The sequence below is a fragment of the Rhinolophus sinicus genome, linkage group LG01, assembly GCF_036562045.2.
Source record: "Rhinolophus sinicus isolate RSC01 linkage group LG01, ASM3656204v1, whole genome shotgun sequence".
Lineage (NCBI taxonomy): Eukaryota > Metazoa > Chordata > Mammalia > Chiroptera > Rhinolophidae > Rhinolophus > Rhinolophus sinicus.
Window position 1 is genome coordinate 58,872,414 of NC_133751.1, and position 20,593 is coordinate 58,893,006.

Below are 20,593 nucleotides of genomic sequence, written 5' to 3' on the forward strand. Positions count from 1 at the left end.
GATGGAAGTCTGGGTGTTGCCTTTGTTCCTTTTCTCTCACCTTTACTCTCGCTTTCATTCTCTTTCTCACTTCATATCTAATTAGTGAAATCCAATCATTTCAACCTCAATCACTATTGAATCCTGTGTCTTGAACAAAATTCCTTTTTCATTTGTATGACAGCTAAAAACACAGTCCCAATGTGCCCTTTCTCCAGTGGCAGCCCTTCTCATTGTCTTTTTCTTTAAGGAGATATTTCTCTTAGATTAGATTATAGATTGGAGATGGAACGGAGTTAACTTTTTTTAATTTTCTCATCTTTTTAAGTGGATTTTCAAAGTGCTTTGCTTTTAGAAGGTACTGAGTAATTGTGTTGAACTGAAATGAAAGGATTTGAAACTGTTAAAAATAGGGTAAAGTGTGTGTGTGTGTGTCTGTGTCTGTCTGTGTGTAGTGGAATACTACACAGCCACACAAAAGAATGAAATCCTGTCATTTGTGACAACATGGATGGACCTTGAGGGTCTAATGCTGAGTGAAATAAGTGAGAAGGAGAAAGACAAATACCAGATGATTTCACTCATGTGTGGAACCTAAAAAACAAACAAAGTAAAACAAAAACAAACTCATAGATACAGAAGACAGATTGGTAGTTACCAGAGGGGAGGGGGTTAAGGGTGGATGAAAGGGGACCAATTGTATGGTGATGAATGGGAACTAGACTTGGAGGTGATCACTTTGTAGTGTATACAGACTCAAATTATAATGTGGTGTACCTGAGACTTATTTTAAAAAGTAGCTTAATTTTAAAAGCTTCTACATATCTTCATTAAGTCCGATAAAGAAGGGCTAATTAAGAAATAAGTGTGTTATAGTAATGGAGATTTAGGAATTGAAGCAATCATTATTAAGATATATAGGAGGAGATGAGTCTCAAACTAAATACATTAATGCCACATGGCATAGTTCTGTTAATCAACTATTTTTATAGACTATCAGCTTCTAGAGCTAATCCCAATTAATTGTTAACAAATTTAAAAGGTCACAATATAGCCAGTTTGTTGAGTGGTGGATTTGCTGAAGGACTGAAGAAGAAATTGACTTTTTCATAGCTTATTTTTCAGTGTATTAGTCTCTTGGACCATCATCACTACTTCATAGAACACAGAATAGTATGATATAATCAGATATGGGGTGTGTTTCCACTTTTTAACAACTAGATTTTATTCATATTAACAGATATATTAAAAATATTCTATAAAAATTCACACATTTTAAACGGGAGCAAAGTATGAAAGTTAAAGGTGTTACGTGATAACTCAATTATGAGGTAGAGAGAAGAGTGAACCACAGATATTCACCCTCAAAGCTCTTTATTCTTGGCCACCAGATGGCACAGTCGTTCCATATCAGCTGGTTGCTCTGAATACAGTAGAGGGGAAGGATGAGAGCAACAGTGCAACCAGCTGTCCCAAAGAATAGGATGTTCTTACGTTGGTTCTTTGTTAACCTTTGATTATTTTTTTCCCCAATATTTTATTGGGGAAGGGAACAGGACTTTATTGGGGAAGAGTGTGTGCTTCCAGGCCTTTTTTTCCCAAGTCAAGTTGTTGGCCTTTCAATCTTAGTTGTGGAGGGTGCCGTTCAGCTTCAAGTTGTTGTCCTTTCAGTCTTAGTTGTGGAGGGCGCAGCTCAGCTCCAGGTCCAGTTGCCGTTGCTAGTTGCAGGAGGCACAGCCCACCATCCCTTGCGGGAGTCGAACCGGCAACCTTGTGGTTGAGAGCCCACTGGCCCATGTGGGAATCAAACCAGCAGCCTTCAGAGTTAGGAACATGGAGTTCTAACCGCCTGAGCCACTGGGCTGGCCCCTTTGATTATTTTTTTAAATAAATTTTATTGGGGAATATTGGGGAACAGTGTGTTTCTCCAGGGCCCATCAGCTCCAAGTCATCGTCCTTCAGTCTAGTTGTGGAGGGCGCAGCTCAGCTCTAAGTCCAGTTGCTGTTTTCAGTCTCTAGTTGCAGGGGGCGCAGCCCACCATGCCATGCGGTAATTGAACTGACAACCTTGTTGCTGAGAGCTCAGGCTTTAACCAACTGAGCCATCCGGCCGCCCCAGATACCTGTTTTATATAGTAAAAGCAGGCCAGCAGTTTATACTTGCTTGTTCGAATTTCTAGTTCTTTTGAGCCTGGTTTCATGCTACTGTCAGATAAACCATGTAAATCTCTTGTAATTTTTGTGAGAAAGTTAACTTTTTGGATATAAGGATCAGTAAAATATTAGTAACATTAAAAAATCAAACATAAAACATTACTATACTGTGAAATATGAAGATATCCTTTGATTCTATTTACTAAATGATGCTACTGAAATTGCACTTTTAAAAATTCATTGACAGCTATTAAATAACGGATAGAAATAACTTATATATGACCAAAATGAAGGAATATCTATAGTAATATGAGAAACTGAACAAAGGTAGAGGAACTGATGCGTTATCTTTGGTTGCTTTGAAATGAAAATTTGTTTTCAGTTGTAATTAGTATACTTTGAGAATTTAAGAAACATTTCTCCCCACAGTTCACATATGCATTTGAAGAACATATATGTAATCCTAGAACCAGAGGAATTGAACTGTAATTGAGTTGTAATCTTTATATTACATGCTAATAGCTATGTGATGATGCTTGGTGTAGAGATGAAGGGAAAAACTAAAAATGGTAAATTATGGAATATCTTGGCACTTTGAGGAAATACATAATTTAAGTTATGTGTCACCTTAGGTCCTTTGTGGACTGATATACAGAGTGTACATAAATAAATAAATGTTCAGGTTATGGAGCTACAGGACAGAATGGACAAATAATAAATTTTTTATTGAGATGTAATTGACATACAAAGTTATATTAGTTTCAGGTGTACAACATAGTGATTTGATATCTGTACTAATATATATTGCAAAATGATCACCACACAGTCACCCTTTTTTTTTCTTGTGATGAGAACTTTTAAGACCTACTCTCAGCAACTTTCAGATGTGTAATACAGTACTATTAACTATCGTCACCATGCTGTACATTACATCCCCAGGACTTACTTATTTTATAACTGGAAGTTTATATCCTTGGAGCACTTTCACCCGTTTTGCCCACCTCCCATACCGCTCGCTACCTCTGGCAACCACCAATCTGCTCTGTATCTATGAGTTGGTGTTTTCTTCTTCTGGTTGTTTTATGTGGTTTATTTTAAGATTCCACATGTAAGTGAAGGAATAAGTTTTGAGGACCAGAACAGTTCAGAGAATTTCGGCTGTGTGTTAAATATCAAAATCAGAGAAATCACTCTTTGGTAAATTATTTTTGCTCAGAGTCCAGGGGCATTGGGGTTCCCGTGGCCCAAAGAACTGTTAGCCTAAAGCCTGCAGAAGATGTAAGAGGTATACATTTTACAACTGAAGAAAGTTTGAGGCATTTGTAGAACATATATCTGTCTACAGCCATTTTTAAAACTATACAGTTAACTTCCTGATATTTCTTGGAATTTTCACTGACTTGGGCGTTTTCTGATCTTTTTGAAACAGTGACCACATGGAAAATGTATATGGCTACTTAATGAAGTACACCAACCTTGTCACTGGGTGGCAGTACAGGTAAGTGTGATTATTCTGTCGTAGCACTCTCCTAAGAGGCAGAGGTGGGTGATAATTGTGTATTCTGATATTACTTCAGTATAAACAGGGCCAGGAAACCTTTTAGGGAAGAATTTACCATGTTTTGTAAAGTCTGATGACTTTCTTCTCTTTTTGAGAGGATGGGAGGAGTTGACATCTGTCCAAATGCAGCCTCCAAATGCCTCAGAATTTACTGCTGTTTTAGGATTAGAATCACTTGTTTAGCTGATTTGGGCTTATTCAATATTTGCAGTAGTTAGGTGGTTTGGAAGCAGCAAGCAGATTTGTGTTAGGTGCCTGTTTTGTACAGTGTTCTCAAAACTTCTCTGGGTTTAAATAACCAGCCCAAGGTCACTGGTCATTCAGTAAGTAGCAAAGCTAGCTGTCTTAAATACTTTGTAGAATTGGCAGTTGTGGAGCAGAGGGATTAAACTTTTATTAGGATAAAATATAACATATAATTTATTATTAGTGTACAGTTCAGTGACATCAAATGCATTCACATTGTTGTGCAACTATCACCAATATCCATCTCCAGAACATTTTGTATCTTCTTAGACTGAGACTGAAGCCTCTGTACCCATTATAGAACAACTCTCCATCTCACCCTCCTCCAGTCCTTGGCAACCACTATTCTGCTTTCTGTATCTATGAATTTGACTACTCTAAACCTCATGTAAATGGAATCATACAATATTTGTTCTTTTGTGACTGGCTTATTTCACTTAGTATAATATATTCAAGGTTCATCCATATTGCAGCATGTGTCAGATTTTCCTTCCTTTTTAAGTCAAATAATATTCCATTGTATGTACATACCACATTGTATTTACCCATTTATTTGGACATTTGGATTGCTTTTACCTTTTGGCTATTGTGAATAATGCTGCTGTGAATATTGCTGTGCAAATATTTGTTGGAGTCTCGGCTTTCATTTCTTTGTGGATATACCCAGAAGTGGAATTGCTGGATCATATGCTAATTCTGTATTTAACTTTTGGTATCTCCATGCCATTTTCCATAGCGGCTGCACCATTTTACATTACCACCAACAGTGCACAAGAGTTCCAATTTCTCCACATCCTTACCAACACTTGTTATTTTCTATTTTGGCTTTTTAAAAAAATTTTTTATGATAGCCATCCTAATGGGTGAGAAGTGATCTCATTGTGGATTTTACGCTCTTTAAAAATGATAATACTAGAATTTGAACCCAAACAGTTTTGACTCCAAAGTCTGTGGTTTTACATTGTATTATACTGCTAATTCATTTGTCACTTGGAGAGGTCTGCTTTTGGCCAGTAGAATAACAGAAGCTGAATTTGCCTTCTTACCTTAAACAACTAGAAAAAGGGATACAATACATAAAAGAATGATTTCAGACATTTTAAGAATAGTGGAAGCACTGATGAAAATGTGATTGTTTAAAAGAGAAGGCAGTTTGGGCCGTGTTTATTTAGCTTGAAGTCACATGAGGGAATCTAAATAGGAATGACATGCAGGAAGCTGGAGGATATGAAAGTTCAAAGCTGGATGTGAAGAATTAGAAGGGAAGAGTTACTGTTGAAGTGAAAAGGGCAGATTCCCATCTTATATTTTTTTAAAAAAGCAGAGTCGAGGGAGGCTTTTTATTTTGTATTTTTCCACCTCCGTTTTTTGGTAATTTTTTGAAGGCTTACACATTCAAATGACATATAGAATATTTTAAAAAATTTTATGTCACTTTTCTCTTAGCATTATGTTTCATTCCCTTTCTTAAAGGAGAATAAGTTAACTTCCTCTCCCAACATTCAACAACTTTCATTCATATAATTTTATTGAATATTATTGAGAAAGTCTCAGAAGTGGAACAAAGTAACAAAGCTCCAAAACATACCAAATCATGTACAGTTTAGTATATGTTCAAGATGGCATTTCATGTCAATGACAACTTGAGAACATGAGAAGAATGGGCAGGTGTTTGTATTATTGTATGAGGGAGCCTGTCAAGAAGATTTATTGGCCACTGGTTGCCTGGGGAGTTAGCTAGCAGGTCCAAGTAAACATTATAGAATAGACAGGGGCGTTGCCTCTGCCAGGGTAGTCCCTCCAGTGCTGTAAGAGGCCAGTTGTAGCAGTGCCAGAGAGCGTGGGGATGATGACAACTCATCCTTGTTTGCTACTGAGAACACAGAACCTATTACCAACTTGCCCCATCAGAGAGAGGACTCAGCTTATCAACTAGACTGTTGTAGGCCCACTTTAGAAAAAAACTTCCATCTTCCCTTTTCTGTCAACCTGGCTGGAGGTCTAGTGGTACAGCAGAAATACAGCTGGGTCTTCAGCATGGAATATGTAGATTGAATGATTCAGAGGGAACAGAAAGGTTAAGACCGTGTTAAAGGATCCTAGGCTTAGTGGCTCAGTTTCTTTGGCGTGCCTAACCACTTTTGTCCACGTGCTACAGGTAGAGCTTAACTAACAAAAGCACTGCACCTATGCCAGATATTCAAGACAGTTTCCCTGCAATCCATTTCTGTTTTGACTAAGGGCAACTTAGAGCAATTTAGAACTTGACTTACAGCAGCTTGGAGAAATCCAGCCTGGGCGTACTCTATAACTAACTACTTGCTCTGGAATGTAGTGCCTTAGGAAAGTACACGCAGCAAGATCCTCTCCTGAACCCACCTCCTTCTACTTTCAATTCTAATTCCTGGAGGTGAGATCACTTCCCATTTGGCTTAGAAGTCTGTACACCCTGAACATTAAAGCCCTAGGATGGTCGGAACAAAGCACATGGTTACCTTTTCCTTCCGAAATCTTCACTGACATTTATTTTTGTCCTAAGATATACTTCCGAGTCAGAATATTTTTTGGATTAAAGTTGCATTTGATGTACTTCACTTTAAATTGTGGGCTATTTGAAAGATCAGTCATTGCCCCAAACTGGCAATCTTTGTTATTTTGAAATTGCAAAAAGTGAACCATTATTTAATTGCCAATCTTAACAGCATTTTCTTTTAACAAGTTCGGTGAACTTTCTGCAGGTGAAGATTTGTAAAAAGCTAAATCTTAAGTTTCCCTGTCACACTTAACCTTTGTTTCTACATTTCCTTAGCTTATTGGTTAGGTCAATTTGCTAAAATTGCCTCAATCAAGAGTCTAGTATTCTTCTGGGCAAAATAGCTTTGTTAAATTTCCTCACTATGTAGGTTGTCTTTTTATCCCCAATCTACATATCTTGTAAAATATCTCTCCATAGAAGAGATGAAGGAAGAGCATTTGGGTTAATTCATGTATAATGAAAGACAACCCAAAGTGCCCCATTATTACCAGTAGGTCCATAGTGTTGCAAAGATAATCTGCTTTTCTGCAATGGGTTTGCCGCCAGAACACAGGTGTCATGAAAACCCCCACTAAATCGAAGCCAAAATGGGAAAGGAAAAGACTCATATCAATATCATTGTCATCGGACATGTAGCTTCTGGAAAGTCTAGCACTGCTGGTCATCTGATCTACAAATGTGGTGGGAGCGACAAAAGAACCATTGAAACATTTGAGAAGGAGGCTGCTGAGATGGGAAAGGGCTCCTTCAAGTCTGCCTGGGTTTTGGACAAACTGAAATCTGAACGTGAGCGTGAGATCACTACTGATATCTCCCTGTGGAAAGTCTAGACCAGCAAGTATTATGTGACCATCACTGATGCCCCAGGACACAGAGACTTTATCAAAAACACGATTCCAGGCACCTCAGGCCGACCGTGCTGTCCTGATTGTTGCTGCTGGGGCAGGAATGTGAAGCAGGTCTCTCCAGGAACGGGCAGACTCGTGAGTGTGCCCTTCTGGCTTACACACTGGGCGTGAAACAACTAATTGTGGGTGTTAACAAAATGGATTCCACTGAGCTGCCTTACAGCCAGAAAAGATATGAGGAAATCGTTCAGGAAGTCAGCACCTACATTAAGAAAATTGGCTACAACCCTGACACAGTCACATTTGTGCCAGTTTCTGGTTGGAATGGTGACAACATGCGGGAGCCAAGTGCTAACATGCCTTGGTTCAAGGGATGGAAAGTCACCGTAAAGATGGCAGTGCCAGTGGAACCACGCTGCTCGAAGCTCTGGATTGCATCCTGCCACCAACTCATCCAACTGACAAGCCTTTGGGTCTGCCCCTCCAGGATGTCTACAGAATTGGTGGTATCGGTTAGTCCCTGCGGGCCGAGTGGAGACTCGTGTTCTTAAACCCAGCATGGGGGTCACTTGGCTCGTCAGTGTTAACAACTGAAGTAAAGTCTGTTGAAATGCACCATGAAGCTTTGAGTGACGCTCTTCCTGGGGACAAGGTGGGCTTCATTGTCAGGAATGTATCTGTCAAAGATGTTCGTTGTGGCAATGTGGCTGGTGACAGCAAAAATGACCCACCAATAGAAGCAGCTCGCTTCACAGCTCAGGTGCTTATCCTGAACCATCCAGGCCAAATCAGTGCCGGAAACGCACCTGTGCTGGATGGTCACACAGCTCACATGCTTGCAAATTTGCGGAGCTGAAGGAGAAGATTGATCGTTGTTCAGGGAAAAAGCTGGAAGATGGACCGAAGTTTTTGAAATCTGGTGATGCTGTCATTTTTGACACGGTTCCTGGCAAGCCCATGTGTGTTGAGAGCTTCTCTGACTGTCCTCCTCTGGGCTGTTCGTGACATGAGACAGACAGTTGCTGTGGGTGTCATCAAAGCAGTGGACAAGAAGGCAGCTGGAGCTGGCAAGGCTACCAAGTCTGCCCAGAAAGCTCAGAAGGCTAAGTGAATATTACCCCCAATACCTGCCACCCCAGTCTTAATCAGTGGTGGAAGGACGGTCTCAGAACTGTGTGTCTCGGTTAACTGTTTGGTCACTTAAGGTTAATAGTAAAAGACTGGTTAATAATTACAATGCATCGTAAAAGCTTCAGAAGGAAAGGAGAATGTTTTGTGGACCATTTGTTTTTTTGTGTGGCAGTTTGTAAGTTACTAGTTTGTAAAATCAGTGCTTTTTAAAAGAAGCAACTTGACCAAAACAATCTGTCACAGAATTTTGAGACCCATTAAAACAAAGTTTAGTGAGGAGGAAAAAAAAAGGATTATTAATGGTTCATTTTTTTATTGAGGTATAATTGATATATAACATATTAGTTTCAGGTATATAACCTAGTGATTCTATATTTGTATATGCAGGCATACCTCATTTTATTGCTCTTTGATTTATTGCACTTCACAGATACTGTGTTTTTTTACAAATTGAAGATATGTGGCAACTGTGCAGAGCAAGTATATCAGTGCCATTTTTCCAACAGCATTCCTCACTTTGCGTGTCTGTGTCACATTTTGGTAATTCTTGCAATATTTCCCACTTTTGTGTTATCATATTTGTTATGGTAATTGATGATCAGTAATCTTTGATGATTTGACTTTTGCAGTTTGGCAGGAGGTTGTGCCACGAACCACACATATATAAGATGGCAAAATTAATCCATAAATGTTGTATGTGTGCTGACTGCTCCACCAACTGGACATTCCCCTGTCTCTGTCTCTCCTTCCTCCGGCCTCCCTATTCCCTGCGACACAACAATATTGAAATCAGGCCAATTAATAACCCTACAGTGGCCTCTAAGTGTTCAAGTGAAATGAAGAGTTGCACATCTCTCACTTTAAATCAAAAGCTAGAATTGATAAAGCTTGGTGAGGAACGCATGTCAAAAGCCAAGATGGACCAAAAGATAGGCTTTTTGCGCCAAATAGCTACCAAGTTGTAAAGGAAAAGTTCTTGAAGGAAATTGTAGGTGTTACTCTGAACACATGAATGATAAGAAAGCGAAACAGCCTCATTGCTGACATGGAGAAAGTTTTATTGGCCTGGATAGAAGATCAAACGAACCACAGCATTCCCTTAAGCCAAAGCCTAATCCAAAGCAAGACTCTTACTCTCTTCAATCCTGTGAAGGCTGAGAGAGGTGAGGAAGCTACAGAAGAAAAGTCTGAAGCCAGGAGAGGTTTAAGGAAGGACTCCGTCTCCATAATATAAAAGTGCAGGAGAACCACCAAGTTCTGATGGAGAAGCTGCAGCAAGTTCTCCAGAGGATCTGGGAAGATAAATAATGAAGGGGGCTTGTAATGATGAGCGGGGAAAAGAAGGGGGGGAGGGGAATACACACTAGAATGGGGCTAATTGATTTATTTATTTAATATCTAATCAGTTTATTTAGCAAAAGACAAAGGCAATTAATAGAATATGCTAATGTCAGAAAGTAAAGGTGGTTAAGACTAAACTATATACATTGATAACAATGTCATGTCAAAGGCGTACACATACATATAAGTTTAAGAGATCCCAACATATGTTTAGTATTGATCAAAAATCACTGGGCTAAATACACAAATACATTAGTAAGGAGTATCCAAAAGCAGGAATAAGCTATATATGATAGTAACTATTACAGTAGATGCCAAAAGGTCACCAAACTGGGGGACAACAGCACTGGAAAAGTCATAAATCAAAACTTTGGCAGGTCTGTATCTGAGAGAAATTCAGGTGTCTCCCACCCCGCTGCTTGCTAGTTCCCAAGAATGTTGCTGCTGTTGTCTTTGTTGTTGTTAGAAGTCAAGATGTCTTCTGACGCTGTAAGCTGCAAGCTGCGTACAAGTTTTCTAGATGGTAACAAATTCTCAAGAAGCCTAACCGTGGGGGACAACACTGGAGAGGCCAGGAACCAGCCAGCCCTCACCAGGTTCGTGGCTGGAAGTCAGGACGTCCCCTGGTGGTGTAAGCTATATGTTGCTGGAAGTCTTCAAAAATGTGAGAATGATGAAAAATCACCAATGACAAATGACCAAATGACGAAATAATAATTATTACACTGCCAGCTGAGGTCTGTCTTATGTATTTTCTCAGATGTACCTTAGAGCCAAGTTTCTTGTTCCTGCCTCCCCCTCTGGGAATGGCCAGTTCTGGGAGGGTCCAGCAGTCAGTGATAAAAAAAGAAAATATATTACTTATCTGGCCAAAGGGCTAGTTATACGGACAAGCAATATCTACTGTTCTTGCTTGGGACCATCAGCCCAAGGTCTTCCAAAGCCTGGCAACGTGCCTGTCATGTCGTCTTGGTGTAACTTAGCTACTTCTTCACTTCATCTGCTGATGTGGGCAAAACAGACAGAACAAAGAGGGAATTCTCTCAATCCCTGATCAAGAATTTCTTTAACCCTAAGCTAACTATCACGTCACAGCACAGACAGAACAGCAAACATCATCTCATATCTCCCCTACTCAAGTGAATGAGACCAAACAGAAAAACAACCTCCCTGCTCGTGCCTCCCTGCTCGGGAGAACGAGACCCAGAAAGCAACATCTCATATCTCCTCTGCTTGGTAGAATGAGACCAAAGGGGGAGTTTACCCAACCCTTGATTACAGCACAGAAATCACCTCACATGCAGAAACAGATAAAAGCCAATAGACAAAAGCTCACATCAATCAATGAAGGCAACTTTTCCTCAACATCTACCCTACAGGGCTACACTAAACAACAGATTTTCAATGTAGACACAGCAGCCTTATATTGGAAGAAGGTGCCATCAAGGACTTTCCAGCAAGAGAGAAGTCAGTGCCTGGCTTCAAAGCTTCCAAGGACAGGCTGATTCTCTTATTAGGGGCTAATGCAGCTGGTGACTTTAAGTGGAAGCCAGTGCCTCATTTACCAGTCCACAAATCCTAGGGCCCTTAAGAATTTTGCTAAATCCACTCTGCTTGTGCTCTGTAACTGGAACAACAAAGCCTGGATGACAGCACATCTGTTGACAACATGATTTACTGAATACTTTAAACCCACTGTTGAGACTTACTGCTAAGAAAAAAAGATGCCTTTCAAAATATTACTGCTCATTGACAAAGTACCTGGTCACTCAAGAATTCTGATGGGGATATACAATAAGATTCATGTTGCTGGGGCTGGCCCGGTGGCTCAGGAGGTTGGAGCTCTGTGCTCCTAACTCCGAAGGCTGCCGGTTCGATTCCCACATGGGCCATTGGGCTCTCAACCACAAGGTTGCTGGTTCAATTTCTCAAGTTCTGCAAGGGATGGTGGGCAGCGCCCCCTGCAACTAAAAGATTGAACATGGCACCTTGAGCTGAGCTGCCGCTGAGCTCCCGGATGGCTCAGTTGGTTGGAGCGCATCCTCTCAACCACAAGATTGCCGGTTCGACTCCCGCAAGGGATGGTGGGCTGCGCCCCCCTGCAACTAAGACTGAAAGGACAACAACTTGAAGCTGAACGGCACCCTCCACAGCTAAGATTGAAAGGACAACAACTTGACTTGGGAAAAAAGTCCTGGAAGTACATACTGTTCCCCAATAAAGTCCTGTTCCTCTTCCCCAATAAAATCTTTTTTAGAAAAAATTAATGTTGCTTTCATGCCTACTAATACAACATCCATTCTGCAGCCCATGGATCAAGGAGTGATTTCAACTTTTAAGTCTTGCCATGTTTCCTCAAAAATAAGACCTAGCCAGACAATCAGCTCTAATGCGTCTTTTGGAGCAAAAATTAATAAAAATTAACATAAGACCCGGTCTTATTTTACTATAAGACCAGGTATAATGTAATGTAATATAATACAATACAATATAATACCGGGTCTTATGAGATACTATATTAATTTTTGCTACAAAAGATGCATTAGAGCTGGTTGTCTGGCTAGGTCTTATTTTCAGGGAAACACAGTATTATTTCAGAAAAACATTTTGTAAGGTAATAGCTGCCACGGATACTGATCCCTTTGATAGATCTGGGCAGAGTCAGTTTCTGGAAAGGATTCATCGTTCTAGATGCCATTTAGAATATTCGTAATTTGTGGAAAGAGGTAAAAATATCAACATTAAATAGGAATTTGAAAGAAGTTGATTCCAACCCTCATGGATGACTGAGCAGTTCAAGACTTCAGTGGAGGAGATAACTGCAGATGTGATGGGAATAGCAAGAGAACTAGACCTAGAAATGGAACCTGAAGATGTGACTGACTTGCTGCAATCTCATGATAAAACTTCAGCAGGTGAGGAATTGCTTCTTATGGATGAGCAATGAAAGCGGTTTCTTGATTTGGAATATACCCCTGGTGAAGATGCTATGAACATTGTTGAAATGACAACAGAGGATTTAGAATATTACATAAACTTAGTTGATAAAGCAGCGGCAAGTTTTGAGAGGACTAACTCCAATTTTGAAAGAAGTTCTACTGTGGGCAAAATGCTATCAAATAGCATTGCATCCTGCAGAGAAATTGTTCACGAAAGGAAGAGTCAATCCATGCAGTGGACTTCATCGTCTTATTTTAAGGAATTGCCAGAGCCAGCCGGAGTGGAATTGCCACTCCAGCGACCACCATCCTGCTCACCCAGCAGCCATCAACACTGAGGCAAGACCCTCCACCAGCAAAAGGAGTATGACTTTCTGAAGGCTGAGATGGTGGTTAGCAATAAAAAATTTTTTCAAAAATTAAAGTTTATTAGGGTGACCATATTGGTTAGTAAAGTTGCATAGGTTTCAGGTGTACAATTCTGTAATACATCATCTATATATCACATTGTGTGTTCACCGCCCAGAGTCAGTTCTCCTCCCATCACGACGTATTTGAAGGTTTTTTTTAATTGAGGGTATGTACATTGCTTTTTTAGACATGATGCTATTGCACACTTAATAGACTACAATATAGAGTAAACATAACTTATATGCACTGGGAAACGGAAACTATTCATATGACTCGCTTTATTGCACTGTTTGCTGTATTGTGGTCGTCTGGAGCCAAACCTGCAGTATCTCGGAGATATTCTTGTATTGGGATTTGATCACCACAATAAGTCTAGTTAACATCTGTCACCATGTATAGTTACAAATTTTTTTTTTCTTGTGATGAGAACTTCTAAGATCTATTGTCTTAGCAACTTTCAAATATGCAGTTCAGTATTAACTGTAGTCACCATGCTGTACGGTTATTGGCTCATTTCTATCATTTTACCAGCCCCTCCTCAGCAATACTTTCTGTATATCTAGGTGAGTGCCTCCCATGTTGTAAATCTGTGGTAATCCTTTTGGGGTAAGAAATATGTGTTCACAGGAAACTTGAGATTTCCAAACATACTGTATTCTAAATTTTCTTTGAATTGACTACTTTTAAGAGAAGAAACTAGTCATTTTCCTTTGTCTGTTTGAAATAAATTGTACTTACTGCTTAGAGCAGGGGGAAGTGACTTCTTTCCTTTTTTCCTTTCATGTTTCTTGGCTTCGTTAAGAAAGAATGCACACGCCCTAGGATTCAGTTTGCCCACTTTAAGTGCACAACTCAATGGTTTTTAGTATGCTGAAGAGATTGCTTTCTTGTCTTTGTCCATTTGGGCTGCTATAGCAAAATACAGATTGGGTGGTTTATAAAGAACAAATGTATTCCTCACAGTTCTGGAGGTTGGAAGTCCAAGATCAGGGTGCCAGCGTGGTGAGGTGAGGGCCCTCTTCCTATGGCAGACTTCTCGCATTCTCACGTGGCAGTACAGCAAGGGAGCATTCTTGAGTCTCTTTGATAAAGGCTGATCTCATTCAGGAGGGTTCCACCCTCATGACCTAATCCCTCCCAAGAGGACCGGTCTCTTAATACCATTACCTTAGGGATTAGGATTTCATCATACGAATTTGAGGGGACACACTCAGACCATAGCAGATTCATATGTGTATTTTACTAAGGACAGGTCATATGTTTTAGAAATTTAAGATGTTGTCAGTGACCATCATGTGTTAATTCAAGTAATCCCTTCAGATCTTTGGGAAAATAAAGATAACCCTATTAAAACTGGGCAAAACTTAATGGACTTCCAACCTCTAAGAACTACAGATGGTCAGTAAAACACATGAAAAAGCGTTTAACTCCTGTAGTAATTAATGATGTGGAAGTTTTAAAACTCTTAAAAATATTAAAATTAGTTTACATTTTTATCAAAATATGGGAACATAATTTTTAAAATCAGAAGCATGCTAAAAGATGACAAGAAAAACAATAGTCCTTTGCATTTTTCTTTTCCATCTCCCTTCTTAGGCAACCACTTTCAACACCTTTTGCTTGGTTCTCATTGGTTGTTGTTTTCTTTTTTTCCTTTCCCTAAATAAAAGGCTGATTCCATTCTCTCCCAGTTTGATATGGTTGCCATATTGCTTAAGATAATATCTAATAGGACCTTAAACTGGATCAAATTGTCTGGTGTTACAGAACACACTAATATGTCGTATGCTAAACTGTTCCAAACCCAAACATAAATTTTTGAAATCGAATCTTTCATTTTTTAAAGAGAAGATCGATAACACTACTTAAATTGGAATTTAAATTAATATATTTCCTAAAGTAGTTCATCTAGAGCCAAATCAGAACATCAAATTCTTTTCCAAAGTGTATCAGTATTTCATCATTTAGTTTCAAGTTTCTGCATCTCCAATTCCAGCTTTTTCATTTTTAAACAGGATAACTAATCTTTAGATGTGACCTACTTAATGACACATTCACAAAATCTTTCTACCCTGACATTATTTTCATGGTATATTTCACTGATTAATCTAATATTAGATTCATTTCTTAACTGGCGTTTAGTTAACCTCAGAGCTCATGTTTTGATTTGTTTATAGTGAATTTTAAACAAAAATTCTCACTATCACTTTTCCTTGGGCAGTTTACCTTCCCTGTTAATGAATTCTGGAGAGAAGTCTTCCTGTGAAAGGACACTAATTTTTGTTTCCTTTTTGTGTTATGTGGCTGCATCTTCCCTCTTAAATGCCATTTCTTCAGCTGGACATTTATTAAACTCGTTCAATTTTTCAATAATCTTTACTGCTAGGAAATTCAACCTAGTGCTTCCAAGTACTTCTTAAAATACTTTTAAATTTTATTTTTTTTAATGGCAAAAACTCCAGAATGTATAAGTGATTGAAATTTGGTTTGCTTTAGTTTGACTAGGGGAAATGTTTTAAAAATAATGACCTTTTTTTTTTTTTTTTTTTCATCATTACAGGTTTTTTGTTTTAAACAATGAAGCTGGTTTATTGGAATACTTTGTGAATGAACAATCTAGAAATCAAAAACCCAGAGGGACTTTGCAGCTTGCAGGAGCTGTAATATCACCCAGTGACGAGGACTCGCACACCTTCACTGTAAATGCTGCAAGTGGGGAACAGTATAAACTCAGAGGTATGACTGAGATATGAGAACTAGCATGTGACTTTCTTTTTCCCTTGAGAAGTTGGTGTACTTCCCTGCTTTCATTTGGGTTTTGGAAATGGAAACTATTGTCATTGATGATGTAGATACAATATTCAGAACCTTGGAATTGCTTTAAGAATTTATGAAATACGTTTTTTGTTTGTTTCAGGTGTACAAAGCTATGTAATAGACATTTACACCCTCAAATTGAAACCGCCTCTCCCACCCCCCACCCCCCGCCATCTACTACCCCTCTGACATTGTATATAGCTATTACAATACCATTGACTATATTCCCTATGCTGTACTTTACGTCCCCTGACTATATATATGAGGGGTGCCAAAAAAATGTATACAAGTGGACACTTTGGTCAACGTTGCTCAGTACCTCGCTATAATTAGAAATGTCTAGACGCCGATAGTAACCACTTTGAGCACCTCTTGTAATTGCAGAAGTCAAACGTGACTTGTATTCATCTTTTGTTACCGGTATATATTGACTATTAACAATTTCAATTGTTTTTTCCTTTCTTAAATGTGCATACTTTTTTTGGCACCCTCTGTATGTATGAATCTATGAAATCTGTTTTAATAAATAACTTTTTTTGAGTGAGACAATGAACAAGTCTTTAAGCTTGACCCCTCTAAACATTTGTAGAGGTAAAACCCTAATTACTGAGAACTCTGAAAACACAGGCTTCTTTAAATGATATTTTTTATGTCTGCCGTGGATTTGTAGTTTATTCCTTTTCTTGATTTGGTTTGTATTCCCTCTTTATGGTTTTTAGGAACTAATGTAGATAGTTGGGATTAATTAAAATAAAATATAACTTTGTTTAGATAAATTTAATTTGTGTAGAAGTTTTTGTTTTTCATCTGATTAATACACGTAAAGTGTAAGGGTAATCCTAGCTGCGTATGCTACTTGAGATCTGAAAGTATTGAGTACACATTAAATGCTTAATAAAGGTTATTTCTTTAAATAAGAGCATATTTTTGTGAGAAATTTAAGACATGTCAAGTCTCATAGCCCCATCTAACTGCATGTAATTTATTCTCCTGAGGAAATATCCACATCCAGATACTCTGTTACTTAACAGGGTTGATGCTTGGGCCTCTTTCCTGCCTCCATACAGTAAGAACATTTGCTCCAGGGAGAGTAGGACCAACCCCTGGTTTTCAATGATCTATTTTCATGCTGTAGACAGTTGTATTCCAGAAATCAATATAAGGAAATAACTTTTAGATTCTTTTTATCAGCCACTGATGCTAAAGAGCGACAGCATTGGGTTAGCCGACTTCAGATATGTACACAGCATCACACTGAAGCTATTGGAAAGGTATGTGATTCATGTATTACATTAATGCACAAAAATGGGAAAGAATTAATATTTCTCTTACATTTTAAAATTGGGATACTATTCACATACCATAAAATTTACCCTTTTGAGTGTATCATTCCGTGGTTTTTTAGCATGAGTACAGGATTGTGCAACTATTACAACTAATTCCAGAAAATCTACCCTTTTGAGTGTATCATTCCATGGTGTTTTAGCATAAGTACAGGATTGTGCAACCATTACAACTATCTAATTCCAGAACAAAAAACCCATAATCACTACCAGTCACTCCCTTTTCTCCCCTTTCCAAGCCCCTGTCAAACACTAAGTTATTTTCTATTTCTATGGATTTGTCTATTTGTGGCATTTCACTTAGCATAATGTTTTCAAGTTGCATCCATGTCATTGCATGTATCACATTGTATTCCTTTTTATGGGTGAACAATAGTCCATTGTATGAGTGTACTGCATTTTGTTTATCCATTCATCAGTTGATGGACATTTGGGCTTCCATTTTGTGGCTATTAGGAATAATACTACAGTGAACATTGTTTCTATGTGAATACATGATTTCAGTTCTCTTGGTTATATATTTAGGAGTGGAATTTAGAAGTGAGTCATATGGTAGTTCTCTGTTGAATTTTTTGAGGACTTGCCAAACTATTTTCTAAAATGGACAAACCATTTCACATTCCCACCAGCAATGTATGAGGGTTTCAGTTTTTCCACATCCTCACCAATGCTTGTTATTAACCTTTTTTCCCCCCCCTTAATTTGTTAGAGCCATCCTAATGGGTGTGAAATGGAATGTCATTGTGCTTTTGATTTTATTTCCCTAATGACTAATAATGTTGAGCGTCTTTTCATATGCTTATTGATCATTTGTATATTTTCTTCAGAGTTTGATTTTTTGTGAAAAGGAGGGTCTCAGTTCTTGAAATGTGAGATTAGAGATATCTAAAAACTATTATCTGGGCAGCATAGTTAAAGGATTCCATATCTACCAGGGGTGATAGCTAGACTTCGAAAAACATTTTTATTCCTAGTGGTTTTTTTCCCATAAATGTTTTAAAAAGTTGATTGTGATTTAGGCCTACTGCACAGTCTTAAGGAAATTCTACACAAAAGCTTTACTCATCCTGCAAGATTATAATAATTGGAAATGATCAGAAAGCACTCATTTGTTCCAAAGATACTTGCATGTTACATTTAGAAAATTTATCATAATTGAATATTGCTGAGTATATTTTTTGCTTTAATCATGGTGTTTAAAAATCTGAAATTATAAATTTCTTATCATTCTAATATTTATAAAAAGTGAAAAAAATATTTGTGACAGCACACCTGGAATTAAGTTTCTAAATATTACCGGTTTACTGTGGGATGTGTGAAATGCTTAAACTTTGTGTGTCTTAAATTTTATCATTTTCAGAAACGTTCTTGTAGTCAATTCTGAGGTTAATTTAATTTTTAAGACTATCCATGGGTAAGCCTCAAATGTATGATAGGTTGAGGGTTAGAGAGCCTAAATTTTTTTGAAAAGGAATGATTTTCTTTGTCTAACAGAATAATCCTCCTCTGAAATCACGGAGCTTCTCACTTGCATCTAGTGGTAATTCTCCTATATCCCAGAGGAGATCAAGTCAAAATGCCATTTCTTTTTTTAATGTTGGACATTCCAAACTACAATCAGTGAGCAAAAGAGCTCATTTACCTCCAGATCATCTTGTGGAAGTCAGAGAAGTAAGTATGAATTGAAGTCAAGTTAAAATGCACAAAATAATCGTACCTGCTTGATTTTGCCACAAAAAATTTTTTTAAATTCTTTTTATGTCTTCTGGGGCCCTCAATGTTTCCTATCTAGTATGCTGAGATAATTTTTTGGTCATAAAAATTCCCTGATTTTATATGGTGTCCTAAGTTTCCTTAAGTCTGTCAACTATGTACTGGGTACATTCTCATTTTTCAAGTCTGTATCTTATTTCTCAAGTAAAAATACAGACTTTTTGATGTAAAATTTATGATCAAGAGGGTTAGTAAGCCTAGTGGGCAGACCTTATGGCCAAACAAGTGACTCATCTTTAAAAAAAAGAACTTATATAGAGGTAGAGATAGATATGAATAGAAAATTTCAAATATACACAAAAATAGAATAGTTAAATTCTTCATGTTGCCTTTTCTCACCATTTCCCTCGTCCCCTTTCAAATTGAGTACCAAATAATTATAGTTAACAAAAGATGCAGTTGTTAGGTTCTGAATATTCCCTGTATTGTTTGCTGAGTTAAATTTGATAGAGCTTGTAGATATTTATTCGTGGCCTTACGCAGATGTGATTGGAAATTAGAGGAATATTTTAAGAGCCTTTTAAGATAATTGTGGCTATTCTTCTTTGGTACTGCATGAAAACTTGACAGTGGTAGTTTCTTAAATGTTACATGCAGCGTGGAATCTAACACATATCAATAAACTTCTCATATTCTGTTACATGGCAACTCATTGGTCTGTCTTGCACTTTGAATAGATCCTAACCAATGCATGATTTTGTAACACCATGCATTAGTCATTTGGAAAATATTAGTTTATAGAGTTATGCAGGTCTTGCAAATGTTGATCTATTTTAGGATTATACAACATCAGATATTCACATTTATCAACATCCCTCTCAATCTTATTAGAAAAGGCTTTCAGTGTTGGGAAGCCGTCAAACTTATGGCGACAGATATAGGTTTTACAAAATTCTAATTTTCATTTTAAAGCGCAGAGTTTATAATTGGCAACAAATATACTGTCAGTTTTTCTTGAAGTGACAGGCTCATTTTGTTTAATTTTGAGAAAACGTCTACCACAAACCCCTAAGTCGGAATATCTGTAGTTTTTAACTGTCGTTCTGTAAAGGAAAAACAGCCTTGTATCTCCTCTACTACAACATTCTACACTTCTGTACTCTGGTCACTAAACGTGTAGAGGTTCCCTCCCCCACACCATGCAATTCTCTGTTTCTCTGTGGACACCAGCTGGTTGTTCTATAATTTAATTCAGTTCTAACACTGTCTACCTGAGGTAGTATACCCACTTCAGACACCTGTCACAGCCCAGTTTGTCACCTGTGCCTCTGACCAACCAGCTATAAATCTGAGGTTTCTATTACTCTTTCCTCAGGCACGATCATTTGCTAGAGCAGCTCACAGAACTCAGGAAAACAGTTTACTAACTATATTACCAGTGTGTTATAAAAAAATACAATTCAGGAACAGCCAGATGGAAGAGATGTGTAGAGCAAGATATGGGTAAGGGGCACAGAGCTTCCATGCCTTCTCTGGTCCTACCACCCTCCTGGTACCTCCGTGTGTTCACCAAC

At 38.2% G+C, this 20,593-nt stretch overlaps 1 protein-coding gene across 3 annotated transcripts in view; it reads left to right on the forward strand.

Annotated features, from left to right (window-relative positions):
• OSBPL11 (oxysterol binding protein like 11) overlaps positions 1–20,593 on the forward strand; it is an 82,347-nt gene that overhangs the window by 18,821 nt on the left and 42,933 nt on the right. For 2 of the 3 annotated variants that reach the window (XM_019723661.2, XM_074330551.1), the window contains exons 2-5: positions 3,563–3,631; positions 15,707–15,882; positions 17,155–17,234; positions 18,801–18,977. In XM_019723661.2, the coding sequence (XP_019579220.2) occupies positions 3,563–3,631; positions 15,707–15,882; positions 17,155–17,234; positions 18,801–18,977 (502 nt within the window). The remainder of the gene's footprint in view (positions 1–3,562; positions 3,632–15,706; positions 15,883–17,154; positions 17,235–18,800; positions 18,978–20,593) is intronic. The other variant, XM_019723662.2, reaches the window with a different exon arrangement.